Here is a 22,054-nt window from a genome sequence, read left to right as displayed (position 1 = left end):
GGCAAATATGGATTTCCAGAGTACGTATGTAGCGGCTACGTGCGTATACTGTGCGTCGACAGATCGCGGTCATGTTCGTCGTGAGCGTGGAAAATCTGGACAGGGTATACGAGGAATAAAAAAAAAAGAGGGAATCAGAGGAATAATTACTACGCAATCACACGGCCATAATAAATTCGCCGAAAAATAATGGTATCACAGCATCTCTGTCTTTCTAGTACTGTCCATGACCCAGAGAAAGACGTTCGTCCGCACGGGTCTACTTCGGCGTCTGCATCGGCGAAATCGACGGCGTCGACCCCGTCGTCGCAGGGCTACCGGCCGAGCCAGAGGAGTGGGGATTCAGCGGCGACTGTGGGGGTCGTGGCGAGACGGGCAGGCCCATCATCCGGCTGTGTCGCCGACTCTCCTTGCTGACCGCGATGTTGAGCCCCCGCGTCGCCGCAACGTTCGACGCGCGCGAGCGCAGGTGCGACGACGGCGTGTCTGACGACGGACTCCATTGCGGACTGGGGCTCGAGCCGTTGGAGGACTCGACCGTCACGTCATTGTCCGTCGTCTCCGTCCCGCTCTCGTCGTGGACCGAGAGGTCTTCCCCGTCCTCCGACTGATCGTCCTCGGCCGCTGTGAAAACGGGCATATCGTCAGCAACAGAGTTCATCATCGCGGAGGGCAAGAATGGAAAAGAAGAGGCGGGCGGAGGGCAGGACGGCGTGTGCGTGGCAAGCGGATGACGCACCGGAGAGCTTCCTGCCTGATAACCCCAGCAGCTGGTCCGCGGCCGCATCTGAATACTGACGACTGTTCCTGCGGCTTAGCTCCGACCCCTGCTCGCGTTTGGTGACGGTCGCGTCGCCCTGCTCGTTCGCGACCCACTCGGGCTCGCCCGCCTCTCCATCGTCGTCGATGTTGAACACCTGGTTGAACTCGCCGAGCATCAGACTGAAGATGCCCGCGGGGATGCCCAGCGTGGGGCTGAACACGATCCCGACGTTCCGCATCGTCATCTTGTTCAGATTTGAGTTCTGGACGATCAAAATTAGGTGCGCGGTCAGCGCGCGAAGAAGGCTGTAGTTCGCGAGCGGAAGCATCGAGATGAGGCTCGACAGCTCTTTGATCCTGTCCTGCGGGTCGACCAGGTCTGCGTGGGGAATGCGCATGATATCATCAGGGCGATAAGGGACGTGCAGAAGGCGAACAGCGTACCGATAACAGCGAGAAAACGCAAGTGCAGGTCGCGGGTGAGGATGCTTGTCGGCAGTTCGCGGAAGAAGCCTTTCAGAAGTCCGGCGATAGCATGGGGATCCCAATACTCGTCTGATGCCAACAAGTCTACGTCACCCTCTGACACGCAGGAAAGGGTCGTCAGACGGCGCCATCGATGGCGGACGGGAACCGAAAAGGGCACGCACCGTTGTTGAATCTATCTTTGAGACTCTTAATCACGGCAGAACTGCCACTGAGGCGGTAGATTCCCTCCTCCTGCTCCGCGTGCTTTTCCTCGAGGTATTGAATGCACCGGAAGACGATGGCGGGCAGACTGGCGATCTGGGCAACGTCGAGCGACTCCTCGACGCTGACGCCGAATACGGCGCGAGGAACGTGCATGACTGTGGGCTGCTTCTCGGTCCCTGCACGACGTCATCCACACATCGAAGGCGATCAGCTTAGGACCTACGCAACAGACAAGGTTTGGGGGGGCGAGACACAGAAACGCCACGTACCTCCTGGCCGTCCAAAACCCCAAAACATGCGTGATTTCGCCTTCTCCCGCCGTTCCGAGGACGGAGCGGGATCCGGCGGCGCGTCCTTCGCGCCGAACTTGTACCCCGCGGGGATGGGAGCCCCGTTCATCGGTCTCGAGATTTTGACCTTGCTGTTCATCTCGGGCTGGCGTGACGTGCTCTGGCTCTGGTTCGGGTCCGGAGACGGCTCGCGCTCGCGCTCGCGTTCGAGAGGAGGGTGTGGTGAGTTCGGCGTCGACTTGACGGGTTCCAGAGAGGGGTGGTAGGAGGTGCGGTGTGCGTGCCGTTGCCGTGCGCGGTCGGGCGAGGGTTGGGGCGCGCGGGATGCGGACGAGCGTCCTGACCCCATGGCACTGCGGGGATCGAGGTGCGCTTGGGCGAGATCGGGATAGTGTCCCAGCTCGGAATTGGCTCGCGGCCCCACAGGCGCGATAAAGTCGCCGCCTGCCCCGTCGAGTGGCGATGACGACGGTAGCGAGCTTGAGAGCGGACTCTCTGGCGTCGGCGCGGACGAAGGGAGACCAATGGTGCTCTTGTCGAGGATGCGCCTTGCGATCGGGGTGTCGCTGAACCCTGCCTGCGCGCCTTCGTTGCCTCTGACGGGGCTGCCTGCGAGGGACTGTGCGGGCTCGTCGTACTGTACTGAGCTCTGGAAGAGCTTCACGTTCGTCGAGTCCAAGGGCAGCTGGGACAAGGGCACGGCGTGCGCGATCGAGATGTCGTCCTTGGACATCGTGCGCCCAACCGAGCGTTTCTCACGCGTGCTGGGGGATAGCCCGGCGTCCGTGGACGGATTGGAGCTGGTGCTCGAACGGGGCTGGGCGATCGAGGCCGAAGAGAGTGACGCGGCGGACGTATTAAGTGTGAGCGAGCCATGGCCCATGGGGAGCGGCTCCTCGCTGTAGACACCCGAGACGTAGCGCACGAGGATCTCGACCCAGTTGTCCCGATCTTGATCGCTCTCTGCGCAGAGGACGTGCCGGTGGGCGGCCGCGGCGCCCTTCTTGGACTCGATGATGAGAAAAGCATGGCGGTACTCGTTCTCCTCGTCGCCGTCGCGCCTGTCGGCGGGCCTCTGCTGGCGCCCGATTTGGGCACCTGTGATGGCGATGGAGCCCAGATGTGTGCCCCCTCGCTGTTCAGCAGGGAGAAAATACTGTCAATGTCCCAGGCCAGTGGAGGAGAGGCTCGTGACGCACGCTTTCGTAGTATTCGAGGACCGGTCCTTGGAGCACAAAGAACCGCGTCTTCCATCCCCCGAAATTCTTACCACGCTTTGTGAGGTACCCTTCCTTGTAACCGTCTCTAGAGACGGGCTTGTGGGCACCCTTCAAGATGTCCGAGGTCAGAAACGCGATGACCTCGTCGTTGTTCTTCACGGGAAGATTGATGAGCGTCTGCAAGTAATTTTCCAGCACGGCCTATAACAGAATGAAAACATGATTCTCAGCCGATCCCATTCATAGTCGAGGGCCATCGCCCAATCAGCGTCGAGATACGCACCTTGCGCTGGTCGACCTTGGACGGCGCATGGTCCCTCCAAAGCTTCCCGTCAGGCAGGTTGGCAATCTTTTTCCCGACGTTCTTGCCCACCCGCGCGCGCACGCGCTGGTCCAGGCCCAGCACGTCGCTGTACAGCTTCTCGATCGTCCATGGCTCCTTTGCGCTCCCGGGGTCCACGTACACGACGAACGAGAGCACGTCCTTGCCACGGTCGTTCGGACGGATCGAAGAGGCGGCCACCTGGATGCGCGTCCGCGGCAGGTCGTGCGGGAGGAGTGGCAGCGCACGGAATGCAGGCTGATTCGCCTGCGACGGGATCACGGACGTGATCGCGGACACGTTGGACATGAACGACATGTGCGGGTTGTAGGAGTTTGCGGTCGGCGTCGTAGGTGTGTCAGTGTACCGCGAAGGATCGGTGGCGGTGGCAGTGCTGCTGGTTGCGGTGGAGGATTGCGAATGAGAGGCGCCCTGCACTTGAGCTTGCACCTGAGCTTGTTGTTGCTGGCGGAGGAGAGCGCTCGGGTCGACGCTGTGCGCCGTCGCGGGTGGCAGAGGAAAGTCTTCGACGGCCGCGACGCGTGGCTTGCCCCTTCCCTGCGAGACGCCAGGCTCCGCCTCAATATCGGCCGGGCTCGCGGACGCGGCGCTCCGATCGTTCAGAGAGTCGTCGATGCTGCCTTCCTCGTCCTCCATGTCAAGGAACTCGCTATCCGAAAAGTCTTTTCGGAGGGACGACTTGTCGGCGTTCAACTCTTGCGCGTTCGAAGGGCTGTTCATGGAGCGCGTGGGCGAGTTGGTGCGGCTTTGATCGGGGAGACGGGGGCTCGGAAGGGGCGAGTCGGTCATGGTGGTGATATAGCGCTTGGCCTCGTCGGGAAGCGAGACGTGGGAGTCGCGCGAGATCATGTGCGGGCGTTCGACGGGAAGCGAGAGGGTGTTGGAGGTGGAGGCAGAGGACATGACGCCTTGATTGGGATAGAGGGCGTCTGGGACGGACTGATTGGAGGAGCCTCGGGAGTGGTCTGCGTGATTTGAAATGTCGCTCGTGCCTGCCGTCGCGGGAAATGGAGAAGGAAGCTGGTTCGCAGGAGATGTGGATGTGCTGGGAGGTTGGGAGGAGGGCAGCGTCGAGGGAATGAAGAGGGAATTGTTGGATGGCTGGTGCTGGAGAGAGCCGGAACGAAGCGGGGTTTTGGCTGATGAGATGGGGTTATACGAGCCGGGTTGGACGCTCGCTGATGGGGGAAAAAGGGTCGCGTGAGAGTGGGAGACAGTGACGATGGGATTGGGATGGTCTCGAGCGTGGCCTGAAGAGCGGATGAGCTGCCTGAGAATCACTGATAGGCGAATGGGAGAGAGGGTAGTGGTGGGAGGGAACAAGAGATGGGGAGACAAAAAAATGAGGAGACAAAAGATGGAAAGAAGAGAACGCACCGGAGTCGTCTGATTGATGTCGGACGACGTTTGCTCTGGGGTGTGATGGGCTCTGGTCGGTGGCTGAAGAGGATTTATCACCGGCGCGGAGGCCAGAGGCGGAAGAGGAACCCCTCAACGCTTTTTCCCGCTCCTTGCTGGACTTGAGGACGGCATCCGTGTTCTCGCCGAGGGCGTGGAGCTTGCCCTTGTACACATCGCGCTCTGCTCGCAACCGCTCGATATCCTTGCTGGTGTGGGCGAACGCGATGCGTTGCTTCTCGATGAGTTTCCAGAGCTGCGCGTTTTGGGAGGAGAGGTTGTTGCGCTCAGAGAGGGCCTGCTGGAGGGCGGCAAGATGGGGGTTGGGGGAGTGTGCATGTGCTGTGAGGAGGGACTCGATAGAGACCGGTTGTGTGGAAGATGCGACGGGGGGTTGTGAAGGTTGAGCTGGACGATGAGCGGAAGAAGGGGTAGCGCGGGACGGGGACGGGGAGAGGGCGTCGAGCGGGCGTCGAGGAGGGGTGAGGGAGGTGCCGTTCATGACGGCAGCTGGTGGATCAGACGAGGCCATCTCGTATCCACCGGACTTAAAACGCCTGTTCGAGGACGAGATCAGGCTCGAGTGGGAGCAGGGGCGTCCGGGTTGTTGTCGCGCGCGCCTCTCTCGCGCGGTGGGCAGTTAAAAGGGGAGGAAACCGCGGGAGACGAGCTCTGTGTCGTCGTCGTCGTCGACGAGGAGAGGAGGAGGAGGAGGGGAGGGGAGCAGAGAGTGCGACTCGGTCGGCTAGAGGATGATTGCGGCCACGTGAGCGGTTTACTTCGTCGAGCCTCTTCCGTCTCGTACGCCTGCGTCTGCATCTTGTGGTTGCACGATCGTGTTCTCATCATTCATGGGGCAATAAAGACTGCAAGCGGATTGGCACTTTCTATCAAGTTGCTACGCGATGCACCAGGCTCTGGCCCGGAGCAACATATGACTGCCTGTCTCCCGTCGCCATCATCCCAGAGGTCTGATGCTCTGCGACGCGTCTCTCGGGAAATTCGGCTGGCCCAACGAGCTTCACTTCCCGCACCCGCGCGGTGTCTCCCCTGCTCCAATTTGTGCATCCGCACCCGCCAGCTTGGCACCCACCCACGACGCCTGCCCAATCCTCGTCAGAATTCCGAGCAGAACGCAAAACTCGCTCAGCGGACACCTGTGAGATGAACGCGAGAGAGTGCGATGGGTCGTGAACGCCAGAGGCGCTCCCATAAGCATCAGTGTCTTGCATGGAGGCCGGAGCGCGCCTGCGATCCTAACGTTCATCAACGCGCTCCCGGGGAGCTGTTCCGCGTGCTCTGAGCGCCGAGAATGCACCGTGCCCTTGGGCGATGGGACGGCATTCGTTGAATGGCATGAATTATTTTTTTTTCTCGGTGGGAAACTGTGTCGATGGTCTGCGTGAGGGCATCGCGGCCTGCGAGTGCGAGTGGCCAATAAAGCCGGCCGGCGCAGTTGGATATCGCCGCAGATAGCCCGTGAGGCCGCGGAGATCAAACGCACGACGATGTTCCCCGCCCAACCTTCGCGTTCCCTTTCCTGTGTGTCCTCGTCGAGGCCGGACGTCCGTGTACGTAAGGCCAGCCTCTCCCTCGTCCAGACTCGATCCTCGGTCTGTGCTCGCGAGCGATGTTGTCCACACGCACCGTGGCCACGGCCCTCCGTCTCCCAGACTTGGCCCGCTCCTTCCGTCTGCCCGTGGCCCGTACCAGCCCCAGCCACGTCCTCAGCCCTGCGATCCCGTCCCATCGTGCCCAGCTGTCCACATCACTCGCCCCGCGCGCACCGACGACATCCATCCCGTCCCTGTCCAGCTCCGAAGATGAGTCGCATGTCGCAGCAGCCAAATCACCCGAGCACCCGTCGCTGGCAGAGTACGACAGGCCAGAGCACGCGGTCATCTCCACATTCGACCTCTTCAGCATCGGCGGTGAGTCCCCCGCCACTTCGCCCCGAGAGCGCGTTTGGGCTCACGGACCGCTGCGATCCTCGCTCGTGCTCCGGTGCGTGGCACAGTCGGACCAAGCAGCTCTCACACCGTAGGACCCATGCGAGCGGGAAAGATCTTCATCAATGATCTGCTCGAGCTCGATTTGCTTCACAAGGTCGGTCCCAGTCCGCATTCCACCCTCGAATGTCCCGGCGCATCCCGGCCCCCGGATATTCCTGACACGCTCTGTCCAATTTGCCGCAGGTCAAGACAGTCAAGATTGTTCTGTGCGTGCACCGAAGCCGCTTCCCCGCTCTGGGCCCCGTTCGATTTCATTCATGATTCCCCCTTTAATTGCAGATACGGATCGCTCGCGGCGACAGGTGAGCGATTCAGTCCAGACACACGAAATGCACCCCCGGACTTCTGATTTCATTCCTCCTTGACGTCGCAATGGACGTTTGCGGTTGCTAGGGAAAGGGTACGTCACCTACCAGCACACCCGGAGGCTGGCTTCTCTGACGCACGAGGACTGATCCCTGTCGGTCTCTCTTTTTCGTCACTCCTCGGTCTAGGCATCATACACCGCAGGCGATCCTCCTGGGACTCGAAGGTGCGCAGTTTGCTTCATCGGTCGCCTCGATCGGGGCGAGAGCGTCGTCACCGACGCCCCTCGTCTCGCTAAAACCGTCTCTGTGATGTCTTCATGTCGCCAATGCGGCTCGATGCACAGGCTCAGATCCGGAGACCATCGACACCGGCTCGATTCCCGCGCGCTATGCCGCCATTTTGGAAAACAAGACTCTCATGCTCGGCGGGAAGCACCGCATCCACTACGACATGGACAAGGATATGCTCTGGCGGTGGGACCAGGTCCTCAAGACGCATCCGAACGGCATGCGCTTCTCCTGCTTCGACGAGCATGGCGACTTGCTCGCGACGAACGAATACTTTAGGTGCGTGTTTCTCTTACCTGCCCCGTCGCCTCGTGGTACGATACCGTGGCACCGGCCTCCGATCATACTTTTTATTCGGGCGCTTATGGGAGGCGGCTTGCGTGTGTGTACAGCGTGGGAGGCGGCTTCGTGGTCAACGACAAGACGAAGGGTGCGTGCAGCATTGTCGCTCTGGAGCCCACGCTCTGTTCTTCCGTCATGTCGAGCCGGGGATCATCCTCTCTGACTTGCCGTTGGCTCTCTTCCGCCCTTGATTCGCGCGTGCGCAGTCGATGAGAATCTGTTCTACAAGGGCGTCGACAAGAGCGTCGTGCACAACGCCCGCCTTCACCAGTCACACAGCCTCGCGGAGCCACCTCAGGATGGCAAGCCCGCGCCCGAAGACGAGCTGCCCCTATATCCCTTCAAGTCGGGTGACAGCCTTCTGGCGTTGACGAGGAAGCACAACGTAAGTTTCCGTCATTCGCTGCCTCTGTACGGCTGCGTGCTGCGGGCCTATGAGTCCCTGCGAGAAAGAGGGTCCAGGTCTGGGTGCGGACGCCCGTTTCGGCCCCAGACATCGTCTCCGCGGTATTTTGGGAGGGCGGAATTAAACTTCTGCTTTATTGAGAAAGAAGTGTGACTCGATGGGAAGATGCCAGGTTGACGTCTTCCTTTGGGTGCCCGTTCCTCTGCCCCCTAAAATTTGCGGCTTTTCCTGTCAATCCATCAGACGTTGGCAGTTTTCGATTGTCCAGGTTCAGCGCCCCGTTGGTTCGTTCGCTGATGCCTCGCCTTTGTGCAATTTTAGATGACGATTGCTCAGATCGTATTTGATAATGAGCGCTCGTTTGGGCTCTCCGATGAGGAAATTCACAGCAAGGTTAGTCCGTCGCGCTAGTCCATAATACGCATGCATGCGCTATTTGTATATCCACGGATTGACGGTCGGGTCGATGGCTGATTAATGTGCGTGGACGAGCAGCTAATGCGCATTTGGGGTGTCATGGACAATTGCATTCGCACCGGCGTGCACTCGACGGAGACGACGCTCCCCGGACGACTGGGATTGCGGAGGAGGGCTCCGATGCTCTACAGACGCCTCATGCGAGGGTGAGCGGAGCGCCTGCTGCCTCTGTGTCCCCCGTCGGGATTAACAAAGGCGCGCTCCGCGGTCTCTCGGTGCAGGTTTTATCCAGGTCTTTCGATACCGCATTTTCCCGCTATCGAGGGCGGGGCGATGCCCGTGGGGTCCATAGATGCGCCTGATGCCTTGAACACGCAACCGCCGAGTACGGGCGCTGAAAAGAGGGTGTTGGAGCGGAAACAGGCGCGGGCAACCAGGGTTGTCGGGCAGCTCGACCATCCGGTGTTGCCTGAGCCGCCCGTGAGATCCTCTCCATTGCACCGACCAATGATGCGAACTCATTGCTTTTCGCTTTTGTTTTGGGGGGTTTAGCGCAAGACAATGATCCCGGCAATGGATTTCCTGTCATGCTACGCGATCGCTGTTAACGAGGTGAATGCTAGCGGCGGGCGGATTGTCACGTCGCCCACCAATGGGGCTGCGGGCGTCATTCCTGCGGTGTTGAAGTATATTGTGGAGGTCCGTCTCCCTTGCGACCCTATCGTTGCTGGATTGACGATGATGTCGGGTTGACAGTTCGTCAGCGACGACCCGGAAAAATCGGTCGTTACGTTCTTGCTGACAGCCTCTGTCAGTCTTCTTCTTTCGTGGAATCAGTCCTGGGACTCTCACAGATGCGTTCGCGTGTGGTAGGCGATCGGAATGTTGTTCAAACGAGGCAGTACGATTTCTGCTGCCGAGGGCGGATGTCAGGCGGAGGTCGGAGGTACGCACGGGTTACCTGGCGGGTGGGATTTGTGTGAGATTCTGACGGGGTTCACACTCAGTGGCGTGCTCTATGGCGAGTGCAGGATTTGCAGCATGCATGGGCGGTAACTTCCTTCTTCTGATGTGCCCCTCGATCGTGGACGCTGACTCCTTCGATGCATAGCGTCCCCAGAAACTGTCCTGCAGGCTGCAGAGATTGGGATCGGTGCGTCTTCCGGCCCCTCTTCCATGTCGGGTCCCTCTCTGAAACGGGCAAAGAACATAACCTGGGCTTGACGTGCGACCCTATCGACGGTCTCGTGCAAGTCCCTTGCATCGTGAGCTTCTGTTCTGTTCCCTGCGACAGCGGAGATTCGCGCTGACAGCTGTGTTGGGGTTCCAGGAGCGCAACAGCCTAGGAGGTGAGATGATGGGCCGTGATTTGCCGTCTGGGATGCGTGCTGATCCATCTGTGAAGCTGTGAAGGCTGTTACCGCGGCGCAGCTCTCGATGGCGGCGGACGGCGTGTACAGCGTCACGCTGGACGAGGCCATCGAGGCCATGCGCCTGACCGCTGCGGACATGAGTGTGAAGTACAAGGAGACGAGCCTTTCGGTGCGTGGGCTTCTAATGTGGTTCGTGCGCGGCTTCTGATGCACGATCGCGCGACAGGGTCTTGCTGTAAGTTGGGATCGACGTCGTGTCCTGTGCATAGCTGACCACCGTAACTCACACTGGCAGACCACGGTCAGGATCCCGCTGACGGTCCCAGCTTGGTGAGTCCATTGAATGTCTGCGGGGTCTGATCTGATCCGCGTTTCCAGCTGATTTGCGTTTCACTGACCGAGTAACTGATACATACGCGCCGTGGACGAGCGCGACTTTTCTCTCTCTCTGCTGTGGTTGACTGACCGATGATGGATTAGACATAGAATTACTTTACGGAATTTGTCTTGATAATAATCGTGCAGGCTGGTTTGTAGATCCTCGCGACATGTGTGGTACAAGGATATGTTGAATCTGATGTTGTTGTTGTTTTCTGGTGCCCGTGGTGTCGCAGTCCAAAGAAGATCCCTCGAGCAGCGGCGCACTTGTTGGAAGCCGTTCGATTCCCTGAGCTCTTTTTTAGTTCACGCAGCGGCCGCTCTTGCGCATACACCGTAGAGCTCACAGCGGGACCAAAGGGAGCTGTTCAAAGATTCGTCGCTGCTACACCAGAGCTGCTCATGCGAAAGGACGTGTGTTCCAAAATCTTGGACATTCGTGGTTTGGGTTCTGCTCAACGGTCTACGCGATGTCTACGCGCTCGCATGTGAGGTCATCGACACGTGCACGTGCGCTGCTGTGCCGAGCGCTGCTCAGCGCTGGGCGCGTACTGGAGAGCTCTACTGCAACCTGTTCAATAGCTCACCTGCCGGAAGCCTCGCGAGCCTCCTCACTCAATAGAAATGCCTTCCACATGGGTATCGACCTTGGCGTCGATAGGAATGGCCGTAGGACCACCTCTGGTCTACGCTGACCAGGCTGTGTCCATTGTACGCAAAAAGTGAGTCCCTGGAAGTGGTGTAACCCCATCAAAGTCTGACGTGTGCGATGCACAGAGACTCGACAGGCTTTTCTCGCGATATATGTGCTGTATTGTGGGCCTTGTTTCGCTCAAGAACTCCGTGTCGTTAGTCTGATACAGATGGCAGACTGCTTGCCAATATCACTCGATGCTTCTTCTGGCTAGGAAACCAATTCGAGTTCGCGCTCTTGATGCAGTCGCTACTCATGATCGTAGCGCAGGTACGTCTTATATTTGCTCTTCCGTATCTGAGAGTGCGCTCAATGGCATCAGCTGGCGCTGTTGTATATCTGCATACTTTACCGCCCGCGTCTTAGTCCTGAGAACCTCGGTTCTTCTACGCGCCCGTTTTCCTTCTGGCAGTGGAACACCTTTTCCCAGCATGTGGAGTTTCTGGCCGGCTATATGTGAGTTGTATCTTCTGCGTCGCTGTGCGGTCTCCTGAAAGCACGGCTGCAGCATCTGCCTCACCATCTTGACGCTCATATTCGGTCGCATGGAGCTGTTCGTGACACTCATGGGCTATGTCGCTCTTGGTCTGGAGAGCACGTTGCCCATCCCGCAGATGATTAGGTACGTCACCCTCTATTAACTTGGCAGCGTTTGTTGACTCGGGGCGGTTGTAGTAATTTCAAGCAGAAGTCTCTGTACGGATTCCGAACGTCCACTCTACTAGGCTGGGTTGGGGGAGATTCATTCAAGTAGGTGGCGCAGAGCGTTTGCAGGTCGCCATGTCATTGAATCGTATTCGCCCAGGATGGTATATTTCTTCTTGCAAGGGTCGCCATTGCAATTCAAAGTTTGTGCAATATTTCAGCTGTCGATCGATTTTGGTGAGCGCCGTCGGGTGTTAATCCAGTGTGTCGTGATACTCAGCTCGTATTTTTTGTAGTCATTGTTGCGCAGCGTCTTTATTATGGAGCTGCACCACCACCAACAGTCCTGGTAGACGACGACGATCTGGAGCAGGCGTTGGCGCTGGCCGAGGAATAGATGTCGGGTCGTTATCATGTAATATGAGTTTTGGGGGATCATAGTCACTACAGAGATTGTTCCATATCACAAGGCCAACCGGAACTTCGCTCCAGTGGTTCACAGATGCACATTGCCTCGCAGTTTCCTATATGGTTGATTGAACAGCGTCGTGTTTTGACTTGGTCATGTCTGAACTTCTAATAACATTACAAACTACAATCTAAAGTTGGAACTTGAGCACAGATAGTGTGAACTTTAGACGGCATGAATCACCGCCCTCACGCCTTTTCCAAGTCACCGTACATTCCACGACCCTGCAGAAACTCTGTTCCCCCCTTGAGATACTGCTGATAGTATCCAAAACACAGTTCCTCTACCTCCTGGATGAAATGCACAGACTTGGCCTTGTCGCACAGAAGAGTATCCAAGTCAATTGTCGGCACAGCCTTGATTGTTGCGCTCGCAATGAGTTCATCGAGCTTGTCCTGCGCATCCAAGGCAATCGAAAACCAACGTTTGAAGAGGGGATGGAAAGGTTTAAGCTCCGGGGAGAGCTCAGTGCGAGGCTTTGAGATCAGGATCATGATGGTCATCTTAAAGGCGGCCACTACCTGGATATCGTCGTCCGATATTCGGGTGAGCCAATCAAGCTCACGGAACGTCGGAGATTTGATAGTCTTCAGGGCAGACCAAAGAACGATCCAAACGAAAGATTCGAGATCGTCGATGGCTGTGTGCAAAGGCCGGCTGTCCCAGGATTCAAGGAGTCGGTGAGACATGAATGGGAGGGTACCCTATGTCGCCATTAGCTGCAACATGATCTTCATACATCGGGACACTTACCGATCGATGTCTCGCGGCTTCGCGCTGGTCCTTCCAACGAATAGCAAGATCGCTATCAATGAGATAGCCATAGCATCGTTTCAGGTGACCAATAGTCTTCAGGAATTCAAATTTGTCGAGACTAGAGATCGTGAATAAGTATCGATAAAATCGCACTGGGAATATACGCACACGTACCACTCACGTACCGCAAACAATTATTGTTGAAAATCTGCTCGTCGGTGCGCACGCCTGGGTTCGGGTCGATCAGTAAGTTGCCGACAGACGGGTCCCGGTGCAGGACCCCCGCGATGAACAGGTTGAGGTGACCTGTGTAAAATGTTGGCATTGGCAAGCGAAACGGGTGTCGAATGGACAAACCAATCATGCCGTCCACGCCCGCGTACACGATGACATTGAGGTCATGACTGACAAGGTCTAGACCTTGGGCGAGAGTGGATAACCGGCGCTGAATGCATTTCTCGACTACGACTGGGCCGTTGCAAGAGTAAACCATGGGGAAGACTCCACACCGCTCGTAGTTGGAGATGTCCGTGAAGATGTGCAACGGGTTCGGTACCGTGAAACCCCCAATCACCTCTGGGATGCCATCTCCGTCTTGACCTTGGCTGATGAGCCAGGAATCCTTCGTCACTAGGCTGGTCATCTTCGACGAGTCAGTATTCTCTTTCCAACGTACATCGATGTTCATCCATGTGGGTAGAGTGGTTCCCAGAAGTCGGCACCAACTGGAGTGCTCTACTGCAACCTGCTTGATAGCTCACCTGCCGGAAGCCTCGCGAGCCTCCTCATTCAATAGAAATCCCCCTCACATGGATATCGACCTTGGCGTCGATAGGCATGGCCGTAGGACCACCTCTAGTCTACGCTGACCAGGCTGTGTCCATTGTACGCAAAAAGTGAGTCCCTAGAAGTGATGCAGCTCCATCAAAGTCTGACGTGTGCGATGCACAGAGATTCGACCTGACTCGACAGGCTTTTCTCGCGATATATGTGCTGTATTGTGGGCCTTGTTTCGCTCAAGAACTCCGTGTCGTTAGTCTGATACAAATGGCAGGCTGCTTGCCAATATCACCCGATGCTTCTTCTGGCTTGAAAACCAATTCGAGTTCGCGCTCTTGGTGCAGTCGCTACTCATGATCGTAGCGCAGGTACGTCTTATATCAGCATGTGGGGGTTTCTGGCCGGCTATATGTGAGTTGTATCTTCTGCGTCGCTGTGCGGTCTCCTGAAAGCACGGCTGCAGCATCTGCCTCACCATCTTGACGCTCATATTTGGTCGCATGGAGCTGTTCGTGACACTCATGGGCTATGTCGCTCTTGGTCTGGAGAGCACGTTGCCCATCCCGCAGATGATTAGGTACGTCGCCCTCTGTCCACTCGGCCGAAATCGTTTGTTGACTCGGGACGGCTGTAGTAATTGCAGCAGAAATCTCTGTACGGATTCCAAACGTCCACTCTGCTAGGCTGGGTTGGGGGAGATTCATTCAAGTAGGTGGCGCAGAGCGTTTGCAGGTCGCCATGTCATTGAACCGTATTCGCCCAGGATGGTATATTTCTTCTTGCAAGGGTCGCCATTGCAATTCAAAGTTTGTGCAATATTTCAGCTGTCGATTGATTTTAGTGAGAGTGCCGTTGGGTTCAGTTCAGTGTGTCGTGAGTATTTTTTGCAGTCATTGTTGCACAGCGTCTTTACTACGGAACTGCACTGCTACCAACAGTCCTGGTAGACGACGACGATCTGGAGCAGGCGTTGGCGCTGGCCGAGGAATAGATGTCGGGTCGTTATCATGTAATATGAGTTTTGGGGGATCATAGTCACTACAGAGATTGTTCCATATCACAAGGCCGACCGGAACTTCGCTCCAGTGGTTCACAGATGCACATTGCCTCGCAGTTTCCTATATGGTTGATTGAACAGCGTCGTATTTTGACTTGGTCATGTCTGAACTTCTAACAACATTACAAACTCGAATCTAAAGCCCAGTCAAAAGTCAGTCGAGGGTATGAAGGGTTTTCTCGGGCAAAAATCGAACTTTTTAGGGTCTGGTCAGCAATATATAATATTCTGTAACAATTACTGGCAAATTTCATATAAACACCACAATTGCTGGCAATTGTCCATAATTGGCAGGTGGTCTCTTGTCAGCAATTGTCAGCAATTGTCATCAATCAAGCACCATTGGCAAGAGATGTCAAGCAACCACAACTACATCACATGGTGTTACATTTGCCATGATGCTTAGTGATCATTATGAGACAAAAGCTTGTTGAGTTGTCAATAAGTGATATTTGATGATTATCAGTGAGTTGGGGATAGAAAAGGCATAGATTGTGCTACGGTGATACCCTAGAGGTGGCTCTGAGTGCCAAGTGCAACACTAAAACAACCTCTAATGCAAGGGGTGCTAGAGCTAGTATCTAATACACAAGGAATTGTTAGTGATGACTTTAGAAATTGATGGTGTACTGGCAAGCAGTGAGGAGTGTGGGATTATAGCACCTAAATGGTTTTGGGACTGCACTGAACACTGACTGAACATTTGGTCGGTTGTGTTGGCAATTTGGTCGGTAATGAGAAGGTAGTGTCACAGCCGACAGCTACATGCTTCAAAAGCCACATGGGACTCTGACAATATACGAAGGGGGGGGGGGGGGGATGAGGGGTATAAGTGAAGAGATGAGTATGAACATGAATGAGGCCAAACAATGAGGATGACAAGTTTTAGGAGTCAACAAAGATGATTTCAATGGTTGAGATGAGTGCAAATAAGCTCTGAACTGTGGGGTGCAAAGGCTGTTTTATTCCAGAGTTGTATGTAGGTTTTTATAGTAAACTGAGCCCCTAAGTAAAATACCAAACACAAAATAAGAGTAGATGTTAAATGGGTGCCAAGCCCTAGCAATCAGAGAAGAGAAGAAGGTAGGTGAGATGTCCATATGGGTTCCAAAGTTAATAAGGTAAAAGGTAATCAGTAATGTCAAAATCCCAAACATTCGGGATCCATCGCCCAAGTGTAGGTAGCAGGAACAAGCATTGGCAAGCCAATGAAAATAAAAAAGACATAACATATGACCAAGGTAGCTAGGTAATAGTGCAAGATTGTGTTTGACTAACCATGTAGAAGTTAGGAAGATAAGCAATAAGGACCGACCAACTCACAGAGGATATCGGCCAATACGGAATACTGGCTCCAATCTCGTAAACATTTATTGTAACACTCTTGTGCGGTCATGGTAAGTACATGAAGTGTGGGTGAACTAACCTACATTTAGAAAACTACCCCCTTGTATTAGCTCCGGATTATATCTAATAGTGTCTAAAAGTATCTAAAAGTGTTAATAGCATCTAAAAGTGTCTAATTTCCTAATTAGGAGCGACACATTGTGAGCATTGGGTTGGTTTCTAATTTCATGATATTAGTGCTAATTCTATACTAAGAAGTCTTTAATTAGCAGTAGGAAATAGTAAGTACTACTGCTCTATTAATAAGAAGGTAAAGATGTGGCACATTCTATACTATTTTAGCACATTACTCTCCTTTATATATGCCTATATCATTATTTTGTAGCTCTTTTGCTGACTTTCCAGCTGCCTTTACAAGGGATATAGAAAGAGAAAAATGTGCATTGATGCCCCCAGCCACTTTGTTGGCAGCTTGGCAGCTGCCACAAGAGGCTATGAAGACCTAGGTACCTTGGCCTTGCACACAAGATCATTAAAGTTGTCATTGTTAGCCAATGCCTGCTACTGGTCATTATAGGACACAACATGTGGGTTGGGCTTAGGGATATGCTATATGCAGCCTTGTAGACCTTGTCTATTAGTACAGTGGTTAATACTGTCTTGTGTAGCACACAATCATCATCACTATTGATATTACAATTTTTAGCACTATTTATATTGTTCATCGCCTTATTATACAAAAGATGCTCAAACTTGGTGTTTTCCTCTAGCTATTAGGCTGTGGAAAAGACAGTCATGTTGGTATATGGTGCCAGAATAATATATTTGCCTGCTATATAGAAAATATATGCACTAAGCATATTAAGATCACCTCCAACAATCTTGTGCTTATTTATATATAGGCATGCCATACATATACTCTTGTCCCCATCCTCTACCTCACTAGTGGCTATTTGGAAAACCCCTCTCTCTTATTGGACCTCAATTATTTATTATCATGTTTTTGATCAAATTTGCAAATTCAGGTAGCATTGCCTATACTAGTAGATTTCTATTAAATATGACACTCAATCATAGTTTTACACATTCTAAATCCAAATTGTGTAAGTGCCATAATTTGTTTTTACCCTATATAAAGTGTATTATTTATTTCCCATTAGTTTATTATCTTCTTAGCTGGTGTTTAAACTAAATCCTAAAAGACCTGACTTTTTGGGTATTTATTGACCTGTTTATTTATTAGATAGAGGAAAGATAAATGTTGAATAAAATTTGAGATATTGAGGTTGCCTATATTATGTCTACTTATTTTGATTACCAAGTTTGTATATTAGACCTTGTGGCTTAGTGGCTTAGAGCATCTGTCCTGGATGCTTGCATACATGAGGTTGTTGGTTCAACTCTGGCAAAAGACAAGTTTGTTATAAGGTATATTCTGTGTTTAGGTATTTAACTAGTGCTCTAATAGACATGACTGTATAAGAAGGCTATGAGAACTGTGATGCTTGATTTATTATGATTTTTCCGAAATTTCAAGTTATAATGAATCCTAATAATTCCTAATTTAGGAAAATTATGTCTAATTAGAACAGGTTTAGAGGGGGGGTAAGCTAAAAATGTCTAATCCTAATCTTTCATAATTTAGTATAATAGAGCATTAATTATAGCTAATTAGAGCTTAATACAAGGGGGTGGTTTTCCAGATATACTTGTTTGTGGACCCCTCTGGCATGGCAATCATGAGGATAGAATGACTATCCTAGAAACACTAAGGTTTAACCCTCAGAAAAGGAAGAAGAAGAAAATAATGACACAAATATAAATCCACATTAATGAGTTTTTACTTATCCCTCCACCAATCATATTTTTACATCTTTCTAAACACTATACTAGACCAAACTGGTTTAGACAACCTAGCTTAAGAGACCAGGAGCACCCTATAACAAATCAAGTAAGTAAAGGAAAAACATCTTACCAATGAGGAGCCTGGTTAGCTCCAATAGTCCACAAACAAACTGTTAAGCCACTAGGCTTGTCACATACACTCTATGCACTAAGAAGGGTTCCCTGGGTTAACTGTAATAGTGACGGCCCAACGTATGAAGATAACCGCTCATCTTTGGGCTTGATTCAGGAATTCTTGATCACTATTGATCTTGTCCTCAAATAAATAGAGGAGATGCTGGTTAATGAGGTGTCATTGTTCATCTGGTACGAACAAGTCTTCTCCAATGCAACAGATGACTTTGGAGGGATCCTAATGGATGACTTAATAAGCAGCGAGCCCTTGATACATTATAGGCAGTAGAGGATGATAAGAGCATTGAGACGAGTCCAGTGCTTTGTCAGCTGAGTATGGTTCTATGGATCTGGCAGAGATCACAAAGTGTGGGCTGAAGGGGCCAGACGCCGGGTGCAATGCAGATATTGAGATATATACAAAGTGAACAAGCTAAGGCTTCTAAGAAGCTCAGCTTAGCTATTTATACATACAGTCTATTTAGGGTGGGATAGACATAAGGTCTGTGCTTCAAGACTGTAAGTACAATTGGCAATTGTTCCTTCATAATCCACAGCTATAGTTTGACCTCCGCGATATTGCTACTGTAACCATATATGGTAACCATATCAAATGTCTGTCCACATCATTAAGGAAACAGGAACCGATCAGGGCCTTGTCATGACAGTCATATGTAAATGTTCAAGCTGAAGCTTGTGAATGAGTCATTGGTAAGTGTTGATGCCAACACATATATGTAGTAATTAACCCTGAGGATGCCACTATGTCACATGCCAATCACATGTTTGGACATGTTCCTAACACAAACAGCTTAATGGAAATGGAAAAATTCTAGAGGATCAAACAATATAAGTTGATCTTCCTTCTAGAAAACAAAGTCATATCCAGAAAATGCATCTAGTCGATACATTACTTGGATCAAGAAAGCAGATTGTATATAGATGGCAATAAAACACATATGGCTTATTGTCCTACCAGGTATTAGGATATAGATAGAGGGTACATCAGGGAAAAGCTTCATATTAAATTAACAACAGTTAAGCATAAATATAGCTATATTTTTACCAATTACCATTAAGGATTTTTAGCTTACCCTCTTTTTAATCCTGAAATTATAAGATCTAATTAGAGCTAATTAAAGCTAATTTATCATATGGATTTTCGGAAAATATCAACTAACCTACTTCTATGGTTTCTCTACTATTACTACACCTCTAATCATAGAGTATGCACTCATGCCCATGAAAAGTGTTTGAACAGGTGACTATGACATAACATGTCTCCTAGTTTCTGACTGTCTCTTGAGAGCAATTGTAAATGGATCGACAATTTGATAGTCTTTATGAAGAGCTAGGAATGTCTTTTATACAATACAGTAGTTAGAATTTTGTATGCCAGCCTTTTGCTGCCTGAACTTGTGCAACTCTCTTTAACATCTTCCCAGTATGTCTCTGAATCTCCTCCTCTGTAATTTCTTCCCATGCATGCTGTGCTGTTAACCATAGGTTCTCAAGAGAATTACTGGCACCTGGAGTATCAGCAATACGGTTTTTGAGCAGCAGCCATAATGGCTCGATAGGGTTAAGATCGGGTGAAGATGGAGGATGTGTTAGGGGTGTGATGCCCAGTTTCAACCGAGCAGATTTTGCGAGGCAGCTTGTGTGGGCTGGTGCTCCATCTTTGACAACAAGCATGAGACGTATCTGCTGCTGCTCCATCCTGTTGAAAAAATCCTTTAGAGGCCCTTCAAGAACCTGTGCAACATACTCTTTTGCACCTATTATGAACTGCTCGTTCGGTAACCCCAAGAGTAGGAGGTTCTTCCCTAGGTCACTCGAGGAGGATGTGTGGAATGATGGTCTCGACTGTACGTGTAGCACAGGAGCCAGAGATGTATTGCGATGTAGCAATGGAGGGTCCTGTATGTGAAGATACAGGAGAACGAAGGGTACTATAGGAAGACAGTACCAGAATGAAGAGAATAGACTGAAGAACCTCAGCCTACTCTATGGGCCTTTTATACTACTTTAGGAAACAGGGCGTGAGAATACCATATATGTATCCGTAGGTATTCTCTGAGTTGTCTTTCTCAATAACGACTACTCTTGTGCTTTTCCATTCGTCTCCTTCCGGCCAGGAAAGACTAGGAGCTCAATGCCCATCATGTGAGTAGTTTGTAAGGCAGCATTCTATGCCCGTCGCAATATGGCTCGTGATACTCGACCAACGATAAGGTGATCCGTTGGGAGTGGATGACCAAGGTTATTATCTGTACCTTGTTGTACGCCTCACCTTGTGAGGCCACTTGATATTTGTGATGATCGTGTTGGAATAAACCGCCGTTAAGGCCTGACAGAACGTGATCATAACAATACCCCCTTTCTACGTCATATTCGCCTGGTAGGACAGCGCCTTGTGCTTCATCACCACTCCATATACGATTTGCTTCCTTGATCCAAAAACTGGTCTCCGGATGCGACTTCCGGGACACGACTTCGTTTTCTGGGAGGAAGACCGACTTATGTCGTTTGATCCTCTAGGAGTTTTCCATCTCCGTTGAGCTGTTTGTTTCTCGGCCATAACGCAGGGGTATCCAAGCCCTGGGCCACTAGGATGTTCTTCCTTCACCCGTAAGGATTATTTTGCCGTGGGTAAATCTCTTCGCGGTCTTACTCCAGCCTCCTCTGGAACAGCATCAAGAAAGGCATATGCATGCAAGTGGTGTGTGGATATATAGAAACTCTAGCTTGTGGGTTCCATTTCGTGTCATCAGGTTCTTCTTCTTCCTTCTCCGAGGGCCAAACCTCAGTGTTTCCAGGATAGTCATTCTATCCTCATGACTTGTTAGTTCCTCTTGACGACGAAGTGTGCCCATGGACAAGTAGGTTGATCGCTTAACCAAGGCTTAGGCCTACTTCTCCAAGCTACCCTATCGTCATCCCAAGCAGTATCCCATATGGTGAGCTCATCTCCGGTGAGGTTGCTAGCCAAATCCCAAGCAGTATTGTCCCCATACGGTGGACTCATCTCCGGTGAGGCAGTTTACGGCGTCCAGAGTTTGTTTGTCACAAACGTGGGCCTATGGTGGGGAATACCACGTGTAGTGTTGGGTTCGAGGCAAGGATGTGAAGAGAATTAGACTAGAAGGGCGCCGTGAGGAGCAAGGAGGAGTCTGACTCCTTCTCCAAATCGGCCCGTTCACATGCACAAATGGATCTCAAGACCACAGCTGATATGTTGTTCGGGTTGCGAGATATATCCACAATAGCAGTTTAAACGTCTTGCCGGACGCTTCGTAGTTTATCGTCGTTGCGGACAAAGACCTAGTTTTATGTTGTTGCGGACGACAGTAGTTTTACATCGTTTCGGATGTTATTAAGGCGCCCTGCGCTGCCTAGTAGTTTACTTCTAGGTCGTTTCGGACCTTCTTCATTATCAACATGGAACATCTGTGGGGAAAGATGTTTCTGCACGCCGGAATTTCCATTGGTTGTGTGCATAGGGCCCTAGACCAGACTTTATCCCGCAGATTTCCACTGAGGCATGATGGGAACGGTTTATACTATATCAAACCGGATAACTTGTAACGCCTCAATATTAGGAGGCCGCTCAGTTTAACGCCGTGAGGTAGGCGACTTGCAGTTTAACGCCGTGCTTTAGGCGAGCTATCGTCTGACTATATCCCTCGAGTCACGATAGGCTTTTCCTTCCGAGGATGAAGGTATTTTATTGTCATTTCGGACGTTATCAGCATCGTTCTCGTCAAGGACGACGTTGATGATGATCCCTATACTGAAAGGGACGAGTAGTTTATCGTCGTTTCGGACGGTTGATGACCAAGGTCATGGTCAACAACCACAACTCCTGTTCGGTAAGGAGCATCATAGTTTAGTGTCATTGCGGACCGATTGACAGCATGGCGGTCAATCCACAACTCCTATACGGTAAGGAGCAAATAGTTTACCGTCATTGCGGACGCATTGGTGTCTAGGGGCATAGACATCAATGACAACCCCTAGGTGCAGGGGCACTAGTTTAATGTCATCGCGGATGCAC

General features: G+C 52.0%; 7 protein-coding genes across 7 annotated transcripts; 3 read left to right on the top strand and 4 right to left on the bottom strand.

Annotated features, from left to right (window-relative positions):
* Nucleotides 1-259: 259 nt before the first annotated feature.
* HETIRDRAFT_155979 (uncharacterized protein) lies at nucleotides 260-5,208 on the bottom strand (the record flags this gene model as incomplete). Its single annotated transcript, XM_009550932.1, has 11 exons — nucleotides 260-624; nucleotides 740-1,141; nucleotides 1,207-1,317; nucleotides 1,413-1,631; nucleotides 1,725-2,240; nucleotides 2,340-2,469; nucleotides 2,496-2,562; nucleotides 2,600-2,880; nucleotides 2,945-3,166; nucleotides 3,249-4,216; nucleotides 4,686-5,208. The coding sequence occupies 11 exons, from the start codon at nucleotides 5,206-5,208 to the stop codon at nucleotides 260-262; spliced, it is 3,804 nt and encodes a 1,267-aa protein (XP_009549227.1).
* Nucleotides 5,209-5,346: 138 nt separating this feature from the next.
* HETIRDRAFT_453483 (uncharacterized protein) lies at nucleotides 5,347-5,938 on the bottom strand (the record flags this gene model as incomplete). Its single annotated transcript, XM_009550931.1, has 2 exons — nucleotides 5,347-5,451; nucleotides 5,618-5,938. The coding sequence occupies 2 exons, from the start codon at nucleotides 5,936-5,938 to the stop codon at nucleotides 5,347-5,349; spliced, it is 426 nt and encodes a 141-aa protein (XP_009549226.1).
* Nucleotides 5,939-6,555: 617 nt separating this feature from the next.
* On the top strand, nucleotides 6,556-10,446 carry HETIRDRAFT_387140 (uncharacterized protein). The gene is made up of 23 exons (XM_009550930.1): nucleotides 6,556-6,637; nucleotides 6,724-6,812; nucleotides 6,902-6,924; nucleotides 6,998-7,020; nucleotides 7,112-7,118; nucleotides 7,213-7,250; nucleotides 7,371-7,593; nucleotides 7,707-7,744; nucleotides 7,863-8,041; nucleotides 8,384-8,455; nucleotides 8,558-8,685; nucleotides 8,761-8,959; nucleotides 9,032-9,178; nucleotides 9,236-9,289; nucleotides 9,353-9,425; nucleotides 9,487-9,531; nucleotides 9,591-9,632; nucleotides 9,686-9,744; nucleotides 9,810-9,828; nucleotides 9,885-10,021; nucleotides 10,079-10,087; nucleotides 10,148-10,182; nucleotides 10,231-10,446. The coding sequence occupies exons 2-23, from the start codon at nucleotides 6,756-6,758 to the stop codon at nucleotides 10,232-10,234; spliced, it is 1,611 nt and encodes a 536-aa protein (XP_009549225.1). The 5' UTR covers nucleotides 6,556-6,637; nucleotides 6,724-6,755; the 3' UTR covers nucleotides 10,235-10,446.
* A 334-nt stretch (nucleotides 10,447-10,780) lies between these two features.
* Nucleotides 10,781-12,165, top strand: HETIRDRAFT_441108 (uncharacterized protein). The gene is made up of 8 exons (XM_009550929.1): nucleotides 10,781-10,952; nucleotides 11,008-11,046; nucleotides 11,101-11,194; nucleotides 11,247-11,380; nucleotides 11,433-11,546; nucleotides 11,600-11,674; nucleotides 11,730-11,806; nucleotides 11,866-12,165. Exons 1-8 carry the CDS (start codon nucleotides 10,855-10,857, stop codon nucleotides 11,964-11,966), a joined length of 732 nt encoding a protein of 243 aa, XP_009549224.1. The 5' UTR covers nucleotides 10,781-10,854; the 3' UTR covers nucleotides 11,967-12,165.
* A 61-nt stretch (nucleotides 12,166-12,226) lies between these two features.
* On the bottom strand, nucleotides 12,227-13,437 carry HETIRDRAFT_428685 (uncharacterized protein; the record flags this gene model as incomplete). The annotated part of the gene is made up of 4 exons (XM_009550928.1): nucleotides 12,227-12,742; nucleotides 12,792-12,912; nucleotides 12,980-13,100; nucleotides 13,152-13,437. The coding sequence occupies 4 exons, from the start codon at nucleotides 13,435-13,437 to the stop codon at nucleotides 12,227-12,229; spliced, it is 1,044 nt and encodes a 347-aa protein (XP_009549223.1).
* On the top strand, nucleotides 13,274-14,732 carry HETIRDRAFT_445771 (uncharacterized protein). Its single transcript, XM_009550927.1, has 6 exons — nucleotides 13,274-13,446; nucleotides 13,495-13,690; nucleotides 13,746-13,985; nucleotides 14,038-14,151; nucleotides 14,338-14,447; nucleotides 14,513-14,732. Exons 3-6 carry the CDS (start codon nucleotides 13,960-13,962, stop codon nucleotides 14,563-14,565), a joined length of 303 nt encoding a protein of 100 aa, XP_009549222.1. The 5' UTR covers nucleotides 13,274-13,446; nucleotides 13,495-13,690; nucleotides 13,746-13,959; the 3' UTR covers nucleotides 14,566-14,732.
* A 4,645-nt stretch (nucleotides 14,733-19,377) lies between these two features.
* HETIRDRAFT_104268 (uncharacterized protein) lies at nucleotides 19,378-19,716 on the bottom strand (the record flags this gene model as incomplete). Its single annotated transcript, XM_009550926.1, has 1 exon — nucleotides 19,378-19,716. The coding sequence occupies one exon, from the start codon at nucleotides 19,714-19,716 to the stop codon at nucleotides 19,378-19,380; it is 339 nt and encodes a 112-aa protein (XP_009549221.1).
* Between the last annotated feature and the right edge of the window lie 2,338 nt (nucleotides 19,717-22,054).

Source organism: Heterobasidion irregulare, assembly GCF_000320585.1.
Source record: "Heterobasidion irregulare TC 32-1 unplaced genomic scaffold scaffold_08, whole genome shotgun sequence".
In the NCBI taxonomy this organism is placed as follows: domain Eukaryota; kingdom Fungi; phylum Basidiomycota; class Agaricomycetes; order Russulales; family Bondarzewiaceae; genus Heterobasidion; species Heterobasidion irregulare.
The sequence above is the reverse complement of the archived record's forward strand: the minus strand, read 5'-3'. Positions and strand labels throughout refer to the sequence as shown.

What these genes read in the sequence shown, in the direction of transcription:
- HETIRDRAFT_441108 (XM_009550929.1), top strand. Translation starts at nt 10,855, where the DNA reads ATGCCTTCCACATGGGTATCGACCTTGGCGTCGATAGGAATGGCCGTA. An exon ending in GTGTCCATTGTACGCAAAAA is followed by an intron (nt 10,953 to 11,007) that starts GTGAGTCCCTGG and finishes TGCGATGCACAG; the next exon opens with AGACTCGACAGGCTTTTCTC. An exon ending in GAGTTTCTGGCCGGCTATAT is followed by an intron (nt 11,381 to 11,432) that starts GTGAGTTGTATC and finishes GCACGGCTGCAG; the next exon opens with CATCTGCCTCACCATCTTGA.
- HETIRDRAFT_445771 (XM_009550927.1), top strand. Translation starts at nt 13,960, where the DNA reads ATGTGGGGGTTTCTGGCCGGCTATAT. An exon ending in CCCATCCCGCAGATGATTAG is followed by an intron (nt 14,152 to 14,337) that starts GTACGTCGCCCT and finishes GTATTCGCCCAG; the next exon opens with GATGGTATATTTCTTCTTGC. An exon ending in TGGGTTCAGTTCAGTGTGTC is followed by an intron (nt 14,448 to 14,512) that starts GTGAGTATTTTT and finishes TGCTACCAACAG; the next exon opens with TCCTGGTAGACGACGACGAT.
- HETIRDRAFT_387140 (XM_009550930.1), top strand. Translation starts at nt 6,756, where the DNA reads ATGCGAGCGGGAAAGATCTTCATCAATGATCTGCTCGAGCTCGATTTG. An exon ending in GCGACGAACGAATACTTTAG is followed by an intron (nt 7,594 to 7,706) that starts GTGCGTGTTTCT and finishes GTGTGTGTACAG; the next exon opens with CGTGGGAGGCGGCTTCGTGG. An exon ending in TGTTGAAGTATATTGTGGAG is followed by an intron (nt 9,179 to 9,235) that starts GTCCGTCTCCCT and finishes TCGGGTTGACAG; the next exon opens with TTCGTCAGCGACGACCCGGA.